At 34.9% G+C, this 21,402-nt stretch overlaps 1 protein-coding gene across 4 annotated transcripts in view; it reads right to left on the bottom strand.

Moving 5' to 3' along the window:
* Positions 1–21,402, bottom strand: part of ARAP2 (ArfGAP with RhoGAP domain, ankyrin repeat and PH domain 2) — a 119,836-nt gene that overhangs the window by 64,502 nt on the left and 33,932 nt on the right. For all 4 annotated transcript variants that reach the window (XM_010710307.4, XM_010710306.4, XM_010710308.4 and 1 more), the window contains exons 10-12: positions 2,531–2,646; positions 1,124–1,323; positions 230–315 (exon numbers count right to left, since the gene is read on the bottom strand). In XM_010710307.4, coding sequence (XP_010708609.1) covers positions 230–315; positions 1,124–1,323; positions 2,531–2,646 — 402 coding nt within the window. The remainder of the gene's footprint in view (positions 1–229; positions 316–1,123; positions 1,324–2,530; positions 2,647–21,402) is intronic.

The raw sequence follows: 21,402 nt of genomic DNA, 5'->3' as shown, positions 1-21,402 counted from the left end.
CCTGTTACTATTCCTCATCCCCAAACCTAGGTGCTTGATACAGACAGTTCTTAAAATAAAATATTTCAAATGACACAAGAGATACAGTACTCCCAGAAACATTTGATTTACAATAACAGAGGCATATTTTAGCAAGTATGCTTTAAAACTTCTTGTAAGTAAAGTGAAAAACTGTTATTCACATGGTTCCTTTCAAAACATAAGAAAGAGTTAGAATAAGTCAACATACCTCAATTAGTTCGTTGCTCCAAATGCTGGCATCCATTTTTAAACTCCTGACCTTTGAATCTCTTGGTCCTAGAGATCGGTGCTGTCCTAAAAATCCAACAGCATTTTTACTTAACTAAAGCACTTAAACTGAGTTAACTCTTCTCCTGAGCTAAAAAATACATATATATATATTTAATGAAAGCAGATCTATTTATCATTTTCTAACAATATATGTATTTTAAATTGAAAAGCACAAAAGCACACAGAAAAAGGAGAAGGGGGTGAGAGGGAAAAAGAGAGAAGGATGTGGATTGCACGTGGCATAGAAATAGTCCTCTTCAGGTTATAACTTTGAAATACAAATTTTGTATATTTGATAATAATTAATAAACAAAGGCTCTTTCACATAGAATATTTTGGAAGAGTTTGTTTTGGAAACAAGACCTAGAGTTATAAAGCATTTCACTGCCTCTAATGCTTATGCACGTACTTGAATAGAAAACATGACGGAACCAGATTTTTCATACTATCTGAAAACGCTGTCCCTGTTGGCAGTAAAAATATGACCTGATGTAATAAATACTCCAAATTTATACACTGCAAATTGTTATCTTTCGGAATGCATCAATGCTAAAACAAATCATTTCCCAAGAAGTGCTACTGTGTCTTGATTTCCATTAATTGTGGAGGATTATTCATCTGTGGGAAAGCAATCATCATACAGACTGTCATTTACACATGAAAGTATTTTAGAATAAGGATACTTGGTATTAAAAAAAGTTATATTCATTTTTTGTCAAAACTTCCAATGGAATGGCACTTCAAAAATAAAAAAAGCCAATTCAAGGACATAAACAGATATGCAAATATGACATTTTGTAAAACCCACACAGCCTCTCATTAATTACTCTACCTGCACACTTCTTACAAATGACAACACAGAGATTGATGGATGCCCAATCAGGATTGGGAGCTTTACAGTCAGCACAGCTCCTGTTGGATTCATTGAACCAAATCTTCTCAGCTACTTCATAATCAGACAGAGTTTCTGCTATCGATTCCTGCAGTGCTTCAATCCAGTCTTGTTTCTCTTTTTCCGATTCTGCTGTAAAGCTGAAACAATTGACTTTTCTGCATTATTGATCTTTATTTTAAAGCCCAATTAAACAGAATCTGCAGTCTCTTATTTATTACATTTGTCTGAAATCTCTGTCAAAAAATAATCCACTACACACATATAAAATTATTTTTCATTTTCACCAGTGAAAATTCATTCAGTCTTTGTTTTGTTATCAATAAAAGCACTGCTAGCATGAGCTACACAGCTTTTATAACATTTGTTATGTTCCTGAGTTACTTTCAACATGTTTTTTTTAAAAAAAGGTCAACACATACCAAATGTAGTCTGATTTTTTCAAAAAAGCATAGAACAACCTCAATAAACTTAATGAGTTACTAAAGAGTAAAAGCAGACATGTTACCTAACAGACAAAAGTTACCTTCCTTTTAAAGTGATCCTTTTGGAAAACAGAAATAATAATAGATATGGTTATGGCTTAGAGAAAGTCAAAGATCTACTTATCTACCAACTAGCCACAGACTCAAATCATTGATCAAGACTAATTTACTTGTTCTCTAGGCCACTGAGAATCAAATAACATTGCTTGCATTTCAGCGACCCTTCTCAAGATTAACACTTGAGAACATACACACAGAGAACAAAGCAATTTCTTCTTCTCCTGCATTACTAAAGAAAAACCACACATTTAAGAAAAAAAAGTTTTATTAGCATATCCTTTTATTTTCTTAAAAAAAATCATTATGAGTCACAGCATCAGCAAAAGGAAAGTTTTGTACAGACTTCAATGAAGGATTTTTACAAGGGATAGCACATACTCTATTTCCTTTAAAAATAAAATCCCTAATATTAAATGAATGCAGGAGGATTTCACTACTGTAGTTTATCATAAAGATGAAGGAAAGTTTTCAAAGTAAGTTTCTTTCTCTCCTGCCTTTGCATAAAATGAAAAAGATGGTGACAAAAATATGCGTTTGTGGACACTGGATGTCTAGTTAGGGAGATAACAGATGAACCACAAAGTTAAATAGTGGAAAGAAAATTCCTCTGTTATTTGGTGGAAAGAAAAAAGTGAGCATTCTTAATAAAAATGTTATCTTTTCACTAAACTGGGTTATGTTAGTACCATATGAAGCAACATTTTCCAGCATATTACTTATATTTTGCACTTGAATAATATTAATAATATTAGTTGTATAACTTAATATAAAATATTACTATTATCAATATTGAAGATCTCACCTGAAGCTTTTGTAAGGAGTAATTATTTCAAAAGATTGTTTTGCAGTCCGATCTACTTGTTTTACATTTGCCACATTCATAGGGATTAAGGTGATACCAAATCCTGTCTTAAAGTCCTACGGAAAAGGTAATAAAAGTTTGAGTGGTTATTATTCAATAGCAAACATGTACAGAATAATTAAACCAGCACGGTCCAAACATCCAAGAGCAGTGATACAAATTTTGGCCACAACATGCAGACCTCCTAATTCATTAGAGGATAAATAAATCTATACAAAATTATGTTCAAACATTATCCTTGTAATTGCCAAAATTATATTGTTTGCTTGATAGAAATGCACTGTAACTATTAATAATGAAAAAATGTTAAATGAGTACATGAAATTGCTGATGGAAATGGAATAACCTACTTTAAATCATGCTTTAGTGGTGAGAATTTTTTAAAAACTAAGTCTTTTTCATTGACAGCAGTTTTGGCTGCTTTTAAATAGACTGATTTTAAGAAAAACAATTACAACTTTCTCTTAAATCTTCATTGCTAATGCTTATGATTTATTATATTATATAAACTAAGCATCTCAAGCATGTCTTTGAAAAAAGTTCTATACAACCACTCAAATGCACTAGGATTTACTAGTAGTCTAATTCTTAGAAATACTAAGCATGTTTAGCTTAAACCAATCACTTTTTCCACCGTGAAACAACATACTTAAAAATCAATCTTGCATTAACACAGTCAGGAAATCACTCTTTTAAATGGACACATTTTTGAACTATATTGATATATATCTGATCTACTTTGGAAATCATTGCTATTTCCTTCTGAAACTAATTTACATGGTCATCCAATAGTAGTCATCTATTGCACCGTGACACACACAGGAGTTTCCTTCTGACCATTGTGTAGCACTTCTCTACTGCATGAGTGGCTAAGCACTGGCATGGGCTGCCCAGAGACATTGAGAGGTCCCCGTTTGGAGATCTTGAGGAGGAGCCAGGACTTGGATTCTGGGCAACCTCAAAGGACTCAAGTGGACCTGTTCGGGGAAGACGGTGGGAATGGATCTCCAGAATTCCCCTTCCAACCTCCACAATTCTGTGGTTTCTAGGAATATTAGTGTAATTCTTGGATACATTAACTGCATCAGAAACAAAACCAGAAACTATCTCACTCAAGCCCTTACCATCTGCAACATGCTCACCCTGTTACTTCTCACATAACATGTAGCTGAGCGTGATCTAAAAAAAACAAAACAAAACAAAACAAAACAAACAAACAAAAAAAACACCAAAGTACTGGAGAGGAATAGCTTCAGCAGGGATACCTGCCTGTGAAGAAGCTGTTTTTCTAGTAAAAATGTAAAAATTTACCCAAGCTGGCATCACCAGCAATTTTCTTTTCATGATTTTTTAACAGAACTACTTACAGCTCACTTAGAGAGGACAATTCAAAAAAACTCTTTTCACTTCATAAACTATTTCGAGGATGAGCAAATAAAAAAATATCATTTTTAGCTATGACTGGTAAAACTAAATCTAACAGAAGATATAGATGCAAATAAGAGTTCATGCATTTCAGCGTAAAAATTTATAAAAAGGAATAACTTTTCAATAAGTACTCAGGATTAGCCACTCTTCACATAATTATTTCTTAGATATTTCTACTTCTCCTTTAATCTTATATCCTGCAACAAACATTTTTATTCTTCTCCCTACTCTTCCATTCCTTTCTCTTGCAGTTTTTCTTTAAAACAATAGTTTTGATGCTGACATATCTGCTTTAGAAGAGAACGGAGACTCTGTAGAGCCTACAGAGTCTCTAATTTATCCTCAAAGACTGGTTCTATGGGAAAGGGCTGGGCATTTAGAGCACGAACTCAACAGTGGACAAGACCAGTGAGAAAAACAAAAACATGAAATAAGGTTAAAAAAAAAAAAAAAAGGTATAGCAGCATCTTTAATTAACCAAACAACGCAGAATGAAAAAAATAACCTTCCTAGAATTAAGTGGCTTGTGCTTCTGAGATGTAAATTGGATGCAGGTTTCAATTATGTCTGTAATTGGCCTTAAAAAGTCCAGGTAATGAGACTATACTTGTACATTAATATCATCACAACACATTCTTTATTAAATAAGTGCTGAATGACTGCCAGGAAATACGATTTATAGTAACTTAATATACTCTTACGTCCAGATTAGTTCACTGAAGACAGAAAAGAATAACGAAAAAATGACTGAAATAAGAACTACCATATTTAGCCAGTTTTGGGGACATGAGAGGAGCAGGAGCAACATATTCTGCTCAACACCCCAGCTGCCACTGCCATCTCAGTCCTTCTGGCAGTTGGGCAGCCCACTGGTTGCCTTCACTCAGTCAGCTGCACCCAGCAGCACCTTATGAGCAAAGAGAAAACATTCTGCAGACATTAGAACTCACACACATTCACTGTAATTACTGCCACTACTCAGACATCAAAGTCTGTTGTACTTGAACCCAAGTATGCAGAACATAACAAGCACACAAATTAAATACACTGAGTTCAAAATCTCTTAGGAGGCACACCAACTCTCCCCCCAAAAAACCTCAAAAACCCTCCCAAGTAAGTCAACAATCCAATTGAAAATAACTATTCCCATGTTTTAAATTCAGCGACTGTGTAAGAACTGAATTGCAGCATGAGGAATGTCAGAAAGGTTAAGAAATTAGAAGTGAGGAGTTTGATTTTCAGCACTGAAAGGTGGTGGAAAATTAACCAATTTCATCTGTACATTAAAGTGAAGTTATTTCTGTAATGGTCCAAACAAACTCTTTTTTGGTAACCGTCCACTTGGCTTAAACCAGGCTTGGTGAGTGACAGGTACACTAGAATCTAATTTTCACGGTTCAGAATTATATGCTTTCAAGAGCGCAGTCTTGTTCTCTCCTTCAGACACAGAAGTGGGAATTGGTATAGGGAAGAAAGAACTGCTCCACTTCGAAAGATAAATTCATTCATTTTGAGTGCACAGGAGGACAATAGGGCCATTCAAGCACTATACAAAATGTACTGGCAGCAAGACTAAACTGCATCTTTTTGGAATACGAATTGTTTCACTCCTACACACTGAAAGCTCATTGTTCCAGAAAGGTTCAACTGTGTAAGACTTTCTGACAAACAAAGAAAAGTTTATGATTCAAAAAATACAAAGAAAACTTTTCTTTTTAAAATATACATAGAACAGATACAGACATTTAAGATACATCTCAACACATTTGAACAGAGATGGAAAAAAATAGAAGAGTTTCTATAAAAATTTCTTTTTAGAAATAATCATACATCAGATGTATCCACTAAACAGCACAAACTGCAGGCTGAAAATATTAACAGGGAATGTAGCCAAGAATGTGGAAAGTACTGGCTTTCTGATAACCTGTTGTTCCTTTCTGAAGGAGGAATGATTACAACATGTCGTTATCATCCTTGTCTGAAATACACAAAATCTATGAAAACCTAGCTGTACCTAAACTACAAAAATATATAACCTAATTTTTTAGGATACATTTAAAGTGCATATATAAACTGCATGGCAGTCAGCTAAACAGCTTTCTATTATCAAAATCTACACTTTTCATAGAAAATTTTATTAGGAGGCTTTATTAACATTTCTTTGGTTCCATTCTGGATGAGATTCAAGAAGTTTCAAAATTAATCTATTTTTCTACTATATCACCAGTTCTATTTTATAGGCACAAATATACATCGAGCATCATGAAAGCTTAGCCACATTTAGAATAAAATTAGACAACTACATCTAAAGTATAGTTAATTTTCAGAGTTGCTGAACACTTACAACTTCTGGTATGTTGCTTTAAAAAGACAGGCCTAGGCATCTTATGAAATTCCTATACAAAAGTGGGATCAGGGGGTTACTCTTCTGGCTCTCAAAGAACAGGCCTTCTCTACAAAATCACTCCTCTTCTTCCCAGAAAGTATAAAATGTGATCCTTTGTGTTCCCTTCCAGTCACTTTTGCAGAAGTAAAACTTGGTCTGGCATGCTTCTAAAAGTTATCTAAAAGTCAAATTTAAATTTATCCAAACATAGAAGATCTAGAGTTGCTGGTGTTCCTTGCCTTTTACTTTTCAGCAATTATATCTTATCTTTGAGTGCTCAGACTCATACGAATCTAACTTTTCCACAGTGTACATAGTTGAATAAAATAAACACCTTCTATGGTAAAACATCACAAAACAAAACAAGCAAACAAAAGAAAACTACAAATCAAGAATCAGCATCATTACAAGTTTACCCTTTCTTGTCACATAAAAGTTCTTAGAAATAACTCCAAGTTGTATTTTAAAGGTTAACTATATTATTTTTACATCAGAAATAACAGACTATATTTTCATCTCAGGTTTTTGCTAGAGGATTAAAAGTATAGCAGCAACAGAACAAAAGGAAAATTGCTGCCATGATTTAATGAGAATGTGTGTATATGTGTGTGCGTATGTAATACATTCTGAGGTACAGAACTCTTTAGTTCAGAAATAGTAATGGCGTATGCTGAGAATACCCCACTTCTGGAAACTGCTGCATCAGCTGAATGTCCTCAGTGTACAGCAATTTTCTTTCAGTGAGATCAAGGTCCCTGTTTTTTTGTTGTTGTTGTCTTTGGCTGTTAGATCATGGGATTGTACATAACCCTGCATGAGAAGATGGAGTATGCACACACATATGTCTATGACACCAACAACGGTAGGGAATGCAATATAATGCTACAAGAAAAATATACTTCATGTTTACACATATATGTGTTTATTTAGGCATATCTTTTTTAAACAATATTTTCTACCATCCTACTACCCATTTTCTTAAAGGCACACCCATATCTGAAACCCTAATCCTACTCTTCATACACAGATTTTGACATTTAATCACAGTGACTTTGATAGGAATTTCAGAACATGACCCTGTATGTTTCCTTGAACCTATTCTTGGTATTTGCAAGAGGTCTTCAGGTTTGCTTTGAGGAAGCTACAGAAAGTTTATGACGATTAAACTAAGATTTATTTCTAAAAGACCTGAGAAGTCCTCTAATAATTTAACATGATTTAGACTTATACTTCATTTTAGACCCATGGCACTTGATTCCCTTCAAACAGTCAAATTATTCCACAGAGATTAAAAGCCAGTAACTAGAATTCTTCAGATAAAGCAATCAGCTTTCTTCCCTCTCTCCCTTAATTGGAAGTACAGAGTTCAGCCTTTCTAGCTTGTAAGGAAGGCTAATTTCTCCACCAGGTGAGAAAAAAAAGTTTCCATTTTAATAAGAAAATTAAGATATAAATAATTATCAGAACCTGAGAATCAGTGACCGGTAGAGCAGAAATTGCTTTGATATTAATGCTTCTCTCTATGGGTTTATATTGATCTCCTCTACTTTTAAACCATACTTAGCCACCCCATTTACCTGTCATCCGGCTTCTCAAATCTTTAGAAACTTACGTCCTTTGACACAGGAAAAAGTCTTTAGACATAAATTTTAGATGATATTTAAACATCATGGGCTAGAATCAAAACTGCCATGAGTAAATACAGATGTACTCTTAAGGTCTTCTTAATGAGGTCTGAAATTAAAACCTCAACAAAGCATACAGTATATAATTACGCAAATAAAAAAATGTTAAAAGAACTTGAAGTTTGCCAACTCGAGTCCTGATGAGCAAGATGATGTTAAAAATCAAGTTGTCTGTGCATGTTAATCTGTAGCTTTTTACTCATCTATTATGATATCAATTTTATGTTCTTAACATAAATGTTCTTAACATACAAATCCCCATAATAGAACAATTTGAAAACGTTTTTGCAATCAGAGCCTGAATCATTTTGTATTAATGACCTGACATCAGTAATTTGAGAGGATAAAAAACAAGAAGAAAGCAAATAGCAAGAGCGAGAAAGGACACCTCAGGATAGCTCTAGTCAATCTCATGCACTGTAGGTTTGTTTGCAGTGAAGTATGCTGGATATGCTACTGGAGTACAGTCCGCATTTTAATTACATTATAAAGAAATATACTATATCTATTTTGAGATGGCTCTATGACTTAATCCAATACATAAGTAGAAAAAATTGAGAGATTACTTTCAAAAACTTCTTCCTGAATAACACGTTGAGGTAGCTAGTTACTCCTAGATGTAACTTTTTATTCAAGTTACACATGCTTATCTACTTATTACAAAAGTTATTCAGAATTCTCACTTTTGCAGCTAAATATCTGAGTTTTACAGTATCAATACAATATTAAATCACTTGATTATGCATTATCAGCCTGTGCCTTGATTGATGTATGGGATGGATCTAGGACATGTGAAGATGGAACCCCCCTTCCCATACAGACTACAAAAAAAAAAAAAAAAAAAAAAAGGACAGTCACATAATTAATGTGATTGAATACTATCCTGGAGAGTTAGCTCTTATCTTTGCCTATTTCTACTCGCTGTAAATCAAAAGTCTTAGCATTCAATCATTTCACTGTACATTTTTTATTTTTTACTACCTGATTTTATGCTCTAGGGTTTGATTTGCAGAACTGCCAAGCAACTGGAGCTTCAGCTGAGACCTATGAATACAATACATAAAACTATTCTGTTTCAGGAAAAAAAAAAAAAGAGAATGAAAAATATATGAGTACTTGAATCATTTACTCTGTTTCTCAGAACTATGTTCATATGGAAGACAATCATGTTCCATTTCCTACAAGGAACTGATGAAAAATAAATTATCATTGTTCTTCAAATAGCCAAGAAAAATAATTACTAATCACATCACCATTACTGATGAAAGATTCCTTTAAGACACTTTTCAACAGTATGCAATAAAAAAGCAGAGTTACTTCATGAAATGAAATGATCAAATGGTTAAGTAAACAATCTACAACTGAGGTGGTAATCTCATGTAAGAAAAGAGTATGTTATGGTATCCATTGCACAATAATTATATAGATGTAACTGGATGAAGTAAGGCTTTAGAAACAAGCCCAGTTTTCTCACTTTTAGAGTGGGTGCACAAATCTGTAATCATGGTAATGTTACTACACACAGACTGTGTTAAAATTTTCACAGGTTTTTAGCTCAGAAATCCCCAATGACATTTATACAATCACGGAAGCACATCTCCTTATCTAATCCTGAATAACTTTTTCCTCTAGATACGTGCTTGACTTCAATCAAATTCAACATAATAGCATTTACCAATAATCTCAAATCTATACAAATTTAAAGAATGCAAGCCAGAGTAGTGGATGCAGACTCTAAGTTTCTCCTCACCTTTCCTCTCTGCTTCTTTAAGGAAAGGCTCACAATGAGCTCACAGTGAAATAATATGATACAACCAACAAAGAGATGTTCAAATTCAACAGCTACCAATAAAGAAGTATACATAAGTCAAAAGCTCCAAAATCTTAGTCCTCAAAAATGAGATAAGATGACGAGAATTAAGAGGAAAGCAAAAACTGTAATTCCAAACATTCACAAGTTTCTCACCAGTGCTGAAACACACTGAAAGAGAAATATGGGAAAAAAAAATAAAATCCATCCTGCATCCATGCCTTGCCACTACAAATAATCTGTATGTATGCAATTTAGTGACAGACCAATAACTTCTTTGTCACTTCTGAAACCATTTCTGTGAGCTGTTGCATCAACGTATGCAATTGAATTTTAAGTAAAGTGTATATTTTGACACAAAGCAATTGAAAGTTATTACTGGAAGGCAGAGTTTGTGACTTAAAGGTACCACAGTCACTTGCATTACCTCTTAGGAAAAATACAGAAAGAACCAAATTCAACTATACTACAGTTCAGAGTTGAGCTGAGATGTAGAAAGTGTGACTGAATTTACATGCTTGCTTTGGCTTGCCATTCAGTGTACTAGGGAAGGGGCAGAGCCTCACATCTGAGGCACACAGAACAGAAACCAAGCATCAAAAACTAGCAGATTAACACTGCCCACAAAAAACTGTCTTGCTAACTTACCAAATACGTTGACAGACAACAGCTTTCTTTGCTGTCAGCCCTGTTCTCCACATAAAAGCTGACAAAGCCTCAGTGTGACCAATTACACCAAGTCCCTTCCAGCAAAGCTCCTCCTCAATGTGAAGTTTGTTGAAGAATCAGCATCTCATGTGTTCTCAGCTTTTCTTCTGCTGCTTCTAGAAATTTCACAAGCTGACAAAGATACTGCAGCTAAACAAGTGCATAAATAAAATTAAAAGCCTGTCATAAGCAAGAGCCTCTCTTCAAGGCTCTCCCTTTTAGCCTTATTCCAGTAGCCACTTACAACAGCACAATCTCCTTGTGTTTCCTTTAGCAGAGACAACCATGTTCCTTATGATACACAATTCCTAACATAGGAAAACCCATCCCATTTCAAACTTCATTTCTCGCTACTTGCTTCACACATTTTTCACCCCACGGGGATTCCAGTTTAACATAAGCAAAGCCTATTATTACTTGGAAAAGGCTCAATTTTCTTCACTTTTATAGCTTAACCACCTGTCTCTGATATCTTTTGTTTGTTTAGCTGAAACAGGTATCCCCGTACCCACCATCTCAAAAATCTCACACAGTTTTAAACACTTCCCCAGAGCACTGCCTGTTGACACAAGGACATTTTTAAACATCTTTATTACTAATAAAATTTTAAGTAGCCATCTGGACTCTTCTTTAAAAGTGATTCACAATAGAAAACCTTCTTGGAAGATTTATCAAGACTGTTCTCTGGAGACCACAAAGGTCTGTATGTTTTAGAAGAATCATGTACAGTTATGGTTTTCTGAATTCACATCTTTATAATTCTATTGTGAAGCTTTATATCCACCAAAGCTCTTGTTATGTATTCATAGTCCAGACAACTGCTAACAAAGTGTTTGAGCTTCTAAAGAAAGGACAGACTGTGAATATTTCTGTGATGTTTTAAAAGTTGGAACAGTGAAAAATTGATTACTCTCTTTATAGACTTCTGTACAGTTGTCATTGGACAATAGAGAAAACTGGTATTATACCCCTTCCAGCAAAAATCTGCCCAGTGAACCAAGAAAAAACCCTGAATAATGGGGTTCCTGTTTTCCTCTAAATTTACCTGTGGAGATAAACTTGTATGATATTGAATAGTAAAAAATAGCACTAATCAATCGTAAGTTTTTTATTGACTAAGAGCAAATAGAAAGGTGTTAAGTCATCCCTGTACAAATAAAACCATTCACTTTTTAAATAAATAAAGTGGACTCTTATTTTTGTAAAATAAAAGGTAACTCTGACATCACAGACCATGAGTAAAAATAATGCATAATTTCTGCTTTAATAAATATTAGCAGAAGTAGTAACATTTCCTGATTGAACTGCGATTTTCCTAACAGACTTGAAGTTTTTCACAGCCTTTTTTATTTTCCTTCATGAAGTTTATCTCCAGTTTACAGAATTCAAAAAATATTTATGGACAATTATAAAGAAAGTTTCAAATCTTTTTAAAGCACTGTCTAAATCAGATCAACTGTGAAGGGCATTTTCATATTGTAAAGGAAAAAAGTTTGTAGGTATATCCCTGTGAATCCCCATGAATTCCAAATATACCTCATTTTATCATAGCTGGATCACTGCTGGATTTCCCTGCTAATGTTAATAAAACTGCCAGCTCAGATTTCTGATCCTACCAAATTGAATGGACCTGTGAACTGATGCAAATTGCAGGAAAACACATGCAGAAAAAGCCTTATTTAGAAGCATTTCAATAAAATATGGAGAGCTCCGGATTGAGCTAACAGGACTCTTTCTTGCTAGGGAGATTTTAAGCAACTGCTACCCACACAGCCATGAAGTGAAAAGTTGCCCTTTAACAAGCAACATTATGATCTTTGATTTAAGACAAAAAAATAAACTAAGCAAAGCATACGTCCACACAAAAACTTTTGTCCAGATAGTAGAAATTCTCATCTGTTTAAAAAACATTCATCCCAGAGGAATGGAAATATTAAAACCCATTCAAGTTTAGACTTACTTTAAATTTGAAGTTCAGATACTTTTGATATCTCGGAGAAAAAAGAAAGGCAATTTTTCTACTTACAAAAAAATGTAAATAAGCATTTATTAGCAGAAGAAAAGTATTTTGAGTATGTGCGTACATGTACTTTCAAGAACATGCCTATGGAGGTACAGACATTTTCCAGAAAACAGTTTAAAGCAGCAGCTTCCCACTGTTGCCAATCAGAAACCTGAGGGGACCAGATTAGGACTTGTGAATTCTTTCCACTTCTATGATTTACTCTAAAACAACAAAGGGACAAAAGCACCATCAATTTCACCATACGTTCTGCCACACCCAGACCAAGAGAGGGCTGATGCTGTTACAGCAGCAGTGCTGCATGGTAGTTTTTGATATCCAAGAATCTTTCCTAAACGTCAGTCCATTTCACCATTTTCTCTTTCAGCAAGACATTTTTCTTACATTTAATTCAACAAAAGAAATACATAAATATGTTCATATTTATATCTATGACTGCCTAGGAAGCATTTGATTTTTTTGTAAAGAAAGAAATGAATGGAGATAGATATAGCTACTATTTACCTAGGCATTTTGGAATCATTGCAATCATGACAAGTAAAAAATAACAACACACTGTTAGTATGAAAGTTATATGTGAAAATAAGAAGTTTCACAAGTCAATGCAGTTTGCAAATAAGTGATCTCCTTTTCATTACTTATATACTGAAATAGCCATAGGATAAAACATTTAGAGTTTACTGAACTCTTAGTAAATCCATCCTTCATTCAAGAATGAATTTCATTATGAGGACAAAAAAAACAAAGGTCCAACACTAAAATATCTGTATTGTACTCACATTTCAGTACTATGTCTGGAATTCATAGTCCTTCTGAATCAAACCTAACAGTCTAAAGATTTAAGAATCAGTCTTACATAATTCAAAAATTATGAGCTAGAATGGAATATAAAAAAACAAGTATATTTAAGATAGCAATGAAATCATTTTCTGTTAATGAGTGGTACAGGCTAATATCCAACTGAAGAATGCAACTGGTACAGATAAACACTGAGCAACCCCATAATAGCAAACTAAATTTAGAACAAAAAACAAAAACCACAACACATTCCTTTCCAGCAACACACACATTCTGTACTACAGACAACTAACTGGTAGAAAAAAGATCGTATATCTTCTAGGGTTAACAAACTGTCTCCATTTACCACTTCTACATTTATCTTTTTTTTGTGTGTCACTGAGCTTCTCCTTGACACACGGTGAACTGCACGAGAATGTCTTGCAGGATTCAGAATAAGCTACAGCCATGTGGCTCCCCTGTAGCGTAATGATTCCACCTGTCTCCTATACTCCTTTCACTTCTCAGGTCTCCCGTTCCCATCCATTTTTTTATACAAGGAATAGATAAATCTTGCTCATCTGAATTTTAAAATAGACTGAAAAAGCAAAACTTGCCAAGAGCAATATTAACTCTGTTTCAGTGCACATTCTCAGACTGATGGAATGGGGGGTTAATCAGTACTTAAACAGTTAGTCTGAAACCATTAGTATACTCTGAGTAATGCAGAAAATACAAGCTTCACTTTCATATTCTGTAAGTTTTCAAAGTTCACTTTATCAGTGTTCTATTTAAACAGTCTTCAAAATAATGCTGTAATTAGAAAATACACATATATTGGGATATACATATGTTACTACATTCTTTACTTATTACTTATAAATCAGACATTAATAAAGAGCAGCAACTACAGTGGAAATTTGTTAATGGTAACTGAAATCGTCAGCACTGATTCACAGGCTGATCTAACAGCAGCATCCTGACCTAGACACAGTAAACTGAACCACTTTGTACACAGGGAAGCACAGCTCAGAAAAAGCTGTGCCTCGTAACTAAAGGTGCGTCTTATCATACAGAAATTGCATCAAAACTGCAAATGCATGATCAAGATAACACTATAAAAGAACATAAGTGGTGAAAAAAATCTAGAATAAGAAAGATAAAATTGCTCTGTTCCACAATATTCAGAGACCCAGTGGCAAAATTTTATATCAGTTGTGTATAGTGGTGGGGAGGTTTGTAATGTGACAATGAATTTTGAGAACAAAGTTTAAAAAAAAAAAAAAAAATCAGTCTGTGCTAGGAAGGATGGGCAGCTGCAATCTGCAAACAAACTAAAGCCAGGAGGAGGTACATTTTCCCAGCAAGACCATACCAATTTAACAAACTAGGACAAATTCAGGAACGAAACAGAATACTGGACTGAAAAGAAACTCTGTCAATTAATGGCAAATTTTCAAATGACATTCACAAAGCTTCACTCCAGGTATCCGTGTTGAGATCCTACAGGCAACAGCTTTCCTTAAACTGCCCTGCAAATACTGAAAATGGATCTTTGTCCTTCTAAAGTAAGTAAATGGAAAAGTTAATCAACTTGATCAAAATCTGTACGGACCTCTTCAGATTTATATCAAAACACATCTGCATGCAGTGTAGGAGAATGAAATTTGGGTCTGCAGATGAAAGAAGTGTGGAATTAAAAGATCTGAACTTCCAGCACCACAGAATCATGCACAACAGCAATGAGACATCGTCTGCTTTTGTACCTACAGCATATTCTATTAACCTGTATTTGTACTTCTCCCTGTAAAATACCTGTTATGTCAAGAAATATATATTTGATATTCCATATTTCATCAGTGAGAGAAGGCTGAAGAAATAAAGCCTCTGAAATACAGCTTTGTGTAGATGTAACTCTTCTACTCCTATACTACCATCTCTTATTGAGAACAACATTAAAGTTTCACATTTAAAATACTAATTGTACACATGGACCATATGCAAGCGCAAAGACCTAAGATCACCCTCAAACCAGACTTCTAAGTTTTACATACTGCATACTGTCACGGAATAACAACAAGAAGACTAACCAAGTCATGTGTCACATGTTTTCAGTTGTAAAAGAAAAATGAGAAATCTGTAAAATCCTAATACACATTTACAAAGCACACAGAAAACACTCAGAGAAACAGCTGATGTGTCTATTCAGTGTGAAATAAGCCCTTTCTAGATAAGTCACAAAAATGTCAGGTATTTCCTCTGTGTAGTTTATTCATTTTAAGCAAGATAAGATGCTTGAAATTCCCTTGCTTCTCCTTTTTAAGAAAAGAAGTGCAAGCCGAAACAAACCAACCTGGAAATCAGAATCCAGCTCCCGCTTGGGCACCACTGATGACCAGTCAGCACTGTCTCCTTTGCTTCTTTTATGGCTACTCAGAGGTCTAATGAATTTTGCCTTGATCAGTTTCTCAACTTTTGTTATGACCCCTATCTCCTGGCTCATCAGTTTTCTTGCAGCCCAGTAAATTGGCAGCTGCTCAGTTCCTTCAGGGGAGAGAAGTGAGAGTCAATTGTAATAATGGGCTGCAATTACTCCTGTGTTGTAGGAACTGAGCTGCTGTTGCTGACTGCTGTCATTTTGTCCGCCTTTGAACTTCTTTATGACCCCGTGGCAACGAATTACAGCCCTTGGCTGGAAAAAACATCACACCTCTCATCATCACACAGCATCCCACAGAGCCTCTGGACCAATTGCCAGACTGGCTGATTGGGGAACAGGAAGCAGAACACAAAGCCACATTAATTACATCAACGCAGCCTGCTGCTTCGAGACCTTTTTCAAACCTTGCTCAGGTATCCTTGCTGCATACAGCAGCCTAGTGACTATAGGCCTGTGTAAATGTGGATGAGTGCAGTATGGTGAATACTGACTCCTCTCTGCCTAGAGTTTGGAAGGTAGTACAGTTTTAAAATGCTTGTCAGTACAAGAGACAGACAGACAACAGTTTTGCCATAATGAAAATGGAGTCACAGCAACCAAACAGCAATAAAAATATATTTAAAATAGTGTACCTTGCCTGATACAGAAAGAAATGACTGTGAATTGTAATACTGTTAAATACTAGATAATAATATAACCCCAAGAGGACTGGAGAAGTCAATTGTGTATCCTCAGTTCAAGTGTACAAAGGTACAAAACAAAGGTAGCTCTATAGTTCCTCAAAGACAAGATAATAGAAATAACTGAATTGATATCCTCAAATTGTGAATGACATTAGGCATCACTTAAAAAACAAACCAGACTCATCTACTTCATATTTTCTGGATCACAGCTACCCATCTTCTATGTTATTAAACTCAATATATTACTTCCTCAGTCACTGCCTGGTTCCATTCTCATGGCCTTCCAGCAGTCTCACTGCCAACTGCTGGTAACCTTTGACCTCAAGTGAAGGTAACAAAGGTCTAAATTCAGTGCACAAAATCCTTTTCAGTAATGTCTTCAAAAACATTAGGTTCCAATCAATAAGTCTCTGAGTCTCTGGGGAAGTCTGGCCCACAAGCTGAGAAAGAAAAAACTTTTGACTGAAGTTTTATAGAAATATCTTTAAGATATCAACTCTAATGATTGAGTTAAAATGTGCCTTCTCTAACAAGACATTATTTTGCATGCAAAATATTTGTGAGGGAGAATTTAATTTAATAACAATGGCATTGAAGTGTTTCATGAGGCAATAATTCAGTTTGAGTTGATTAAGTTCAAATCTGTTGGCCTAGCAATTTATTAAGCAGAGATAGAAATTATTGCTGAAAAAGCACACAGGGGTATTCCCCATATTTTTACTGTGCTGTAACCATAAGCCTCTTTCCTTTTGCTTTAAGGATGGTGCACTTATTAAGAATAAAGTTTGTGATATTTTCTTTATTATACAACTTCATTACTATCTGAAACAATGTCACTCTGCTCCAAATAGCACAAAGAAACTGCAACTAACAAGCAAAAATTTATTTCATCCAGAAGATGAAAACGTCACTTCAGCTACAAAATAGATGAAATTTCTCAGTATTTTAAGGATCATCTTTCTAATGCTCATTTTAAACCATCTACTATTCACAGTTTATGAAAACTTAGATGGCTGATCTATACAGATTATTGAACAATAGTGTAATCTGTTTTCATTCTATTACTTCAACGACCATTAGGAAGTTTAGCCTGTTCATTCTCCATCACCATAGGAGTTACTTTTCCCTTTTTCAGCATACATTGTGTGTAACACGACTCTGGAGCAACTGCCCGTTGTTTGGTTGTAACAAAAAGGTGGGGAGTGAAAGAGCAGAAAAGGAAAAAAAATAAAAATAGAGGAACTAAAAGTTCTGGGGATCTGAAACAAAGTGCAGTGATTCTTACTCTGAAGAATTCCAACAGAGCTTAGAATAGGACCATCCAATCTTAAAAAGTTACCTCAAGGCAACAGAAATCCATGAATGCCAAAACAGTTCTCTCCAAGAACATTGAGCTTTGCCTGATACCACAAACTAACTACGTTATGACCAACCATCTGCTTTTAAGTGTTCAGGTTTCTAAATATTACAGTGTTGATAATTACAGGCACACTCTTTGGCCTCTTGCTGGTAGGTGCTTATACGTTTTATTTAGTATAGCTACCAAGGATAAAAACTTGATCAGCATGATGTGACTGTCAGCGTTCATCTGATCACATTCATCAGATTAGGCAAATATTTAAAAATCCTGCTACTCAGTGGAGAAATGAATAGTCTCATCTCTCTGAAACGTTAGTTTAGCACTCCTAAGGGGATATATATACCAAAAATAATCCTTTTGTGACATTACTCTTCGAGTACTGCCACACCAAATAAGTTAAGATTAGAGATTTGTAAACTGCATCTAGTTAATTGTGTTGTAACAGACTTCAAAAATAGCAAGTCCATAAGAGATGTCTTATATAAAGTTGCAATAGCAGTAATGGCATTTTTAAGTAGTTTGGAAAATGACTCATATGCATTATGTAATGCATATTTGTGCCTATATTTAAGGTTGTCGAATGAATGTTTCAGTGAGGATGTGTTTTCTACACTGTCTCAGAAATACTTTGCTCTTCACTTTTATGACAGTTTTGCAGCTTTATAAAAACATTAACATTTCAGCTATATTAAATAGTTATACATCAGAAATGAAGGATGCAGCATGTCTGCCATGAAAACTGACTGGTATGATTACAATTAAATAGGAATTTCCCCCAGAATGCATTAATAGTTATCTTACAATGAGTAGATCTAAAACCTTCTTCAGCTGTTCACACGTGCTATGCCACACAGTGAAATCCTTTTTCTTCACAATATTCAAACAAATCTTAATTTTCTTCACTACTAATTTTTACACAATCAAGGTAACTGGTTGTATACCTATTTGTCATTCCAGAAAGCTCAACTGATCATAATTGTGAAGCTGATAACTTTGTCTTTTCCCTTTCTCCATCCCTACCCTCCACCCCAAATCAAATTAATCATGAAACTTTTGATCACTATGGAAATGTTAGGCTTCCTATCACACTTCATGATAGCTTTGGGTGTATTTACAGCTTAGTGAGATCTTAACAGCATAAAAACAAGCAAGGAAGAAAAACTTATGTAGGCAAGGTTTAATTTAAATGCACAGAAAACAGAGAAGAACTTAGCATTAACTTATTTTGTATTTGATATAATTCTGCCTTCTCTTTAATTTTATTTTTAACAACCTAGAGTAATATCCCATAAAAATATTTTGAATGTTAAATGCAGATCTTGCTTGTACAGATGGGTCACCGTCACATTGTTCTTGTCTGATTGATTCAATCATGTTATTAGTGTATTATTTAAAATGCTTTTTTTTTTTTTTATTAGGGGTACAATTAGTTGAAAGTTGAAGCTCAGAAACCCTCTCCCATATCAACAGAACTCCCTGTTAAAATTCATTTCATGTTGCACACAAGCTGAAAACAGCAGCTTTTAAGCTTTCTTACAGAATACAAGTTATTTTGCACTTAGTTGTTCCTGATGTCACGCACAGCAATTGATCTTTGCCATGGTTTTGAATGTGGAAGACTAGAGTGAACTGCATGCCAAGAAACCGCTGTAAAATTAGGAACACAACCTTAATTCATCATCCCTGCTACAGCTTGATGCAAACAACTGTATTTAAAAGAGGCTAGATAATTTGCTTCCACTTCAAGTTGCCAGTATATATTTGATCTCAAAACAAGTTTTCACCTTAATCTTCTCTCCCCCAATATATTTCCTTAAATTCTCACCATATATTTTTACATCTTGCTACAGATCATTCTGAAGAGTGAAGCCTGAAGAACTTATACAAGGACAAACAAGGGCAAAGGTTCACTAGCTCTTCTGTTACCTCTACATATTTAAGACATTCTGGACAAGATCATATAATTATAAGCACGTCTGAACATAGTCTGCACCAGCAGTCAAGCAAGCACTTTCACAGAACTTCCCAGTACTTGTTACAAATAATAGTTTATTACCAAACATTTCCAAAACTACGCGTGCTCTCCACGTGAGAGGGATGGATTCTTTCTCGTGGTTTTTCAGTCACAGTAACTCAACATTCCACTCACTGCCCCACTCCAGTGCACATCCAGTACTTCATTCTCTTTTCAATTATCACCTATCAACTCTTCTAACTGCCTCTCTCATTTTCTTTTGCTCTTTTTAATTCCTCACCCTTTTCCCCAGCTTCCTTTCCAAAACGATCAGCGGCTTTTGTAACACATTAACATCACAACACCCCAGCTTTAAGTAGCAACCACTGAACTGGCACTCAAGTTACTGCTCAGGACTCCTCATTAGTTCTCAGAATCTTTAGGCAATTATTTTAATTTCTACTCAACTTACATTCAAATTCTCTCATATTGCTGCTGTCATCACCCTCGACTCATTTGATATTCACAATATTACCGCAGTGATACAATGAAGAATCTAACACAATGAATACTTGCACGCATCTCCTCCAGTGACTTTAACCTAACCTCCTCTCCTTCAGGTTACAAACATTGAGCATCTCTGATTTATCCTTCCACCTGTGCCCCCCTTTATCAGTTCTCTACATTACAGAATGTGTTTAATTGATCATCTCCTGTAATACATTGCTTGATGTTGCCCAGGTTTGCTTTAAACGCACTACTAGCATTAGAGAGGAAATGGAAATTAGGTACTATCTTACTGGTTCATTCAACATGCATAAACATTCCCATCTGCCACAGAACAAATCATTTCAATTTTTGACAAAACAAAAACCCTCTGAAATCAATAAGATTCCCAGCCAAAATGAAATAAGAGTTTTGTGAGGTTTTTTTTGTTTTTTTTTTTTTTTTTTAATATGGAACGGATACGATTTCTCATACACAGCAGAATACTCATCATTATTCAAGCTTTAACTTGGAGTCATGCATGGAGGGAAAAAGTTGTAAATAATCATGGCATGCAGCCATACATACTATTTCCCAGTCTTTTTATTTTGCTATTTTCTCTAATACCCCATGTAAATGCATCTATTTTGGAGCTACCCAAGGCAGAATCAAAAAATATCTCAAGTTATCTTTATCAAAGCCAAACTCCAGTGCAAACACTGTGACACATAGGCCCTCCCTGGCTTTAGCTCTACCAGAGAAGCTTGTATACACCCCAACGAAGTGGGTATTTTCTGGCAGACCAGGAAAGCATCTGTCACAGCCCTTCTGATGGTCACAGAGGGGAGGTTAACATTGGCACCATCGCAGTAGCCTGACATTTCAAGCCAATGTTTGAGCTGTCATGAAGGATCAGATGACATGTTTTTATTTAAGCACGAATGATTTTGAAATAGAAATGGGAGTTTCAGCAAGTTGCAGGTTGAACAAATTGATTCTGTACGATCTATTTTTCACACCTGCTCCAGAGAGGAAGTTTAAGAAATTCACACTACATAGAGTCAAAGAAATT

This window comes from Meleagris gallopavo, chromosome 4 (genome assembly GCF_905368555.1).
Source record: "Meleagris gallopavo chromosome 4, MGAL_WU_HG_1.1, whole genome shotgun sequence".
NCBI classification, from domain to species: Eukaryota; Metazoa; Chordata; class Aves; order Galliformes; family Phasianidae; genus Meleagris; species Meleagris gallopavo.
The sequence above is the reverse complement of the archived record's forward strand: the minus strand, read 5'-3'. Positions and strand labels throughout refer to the sequence as shown.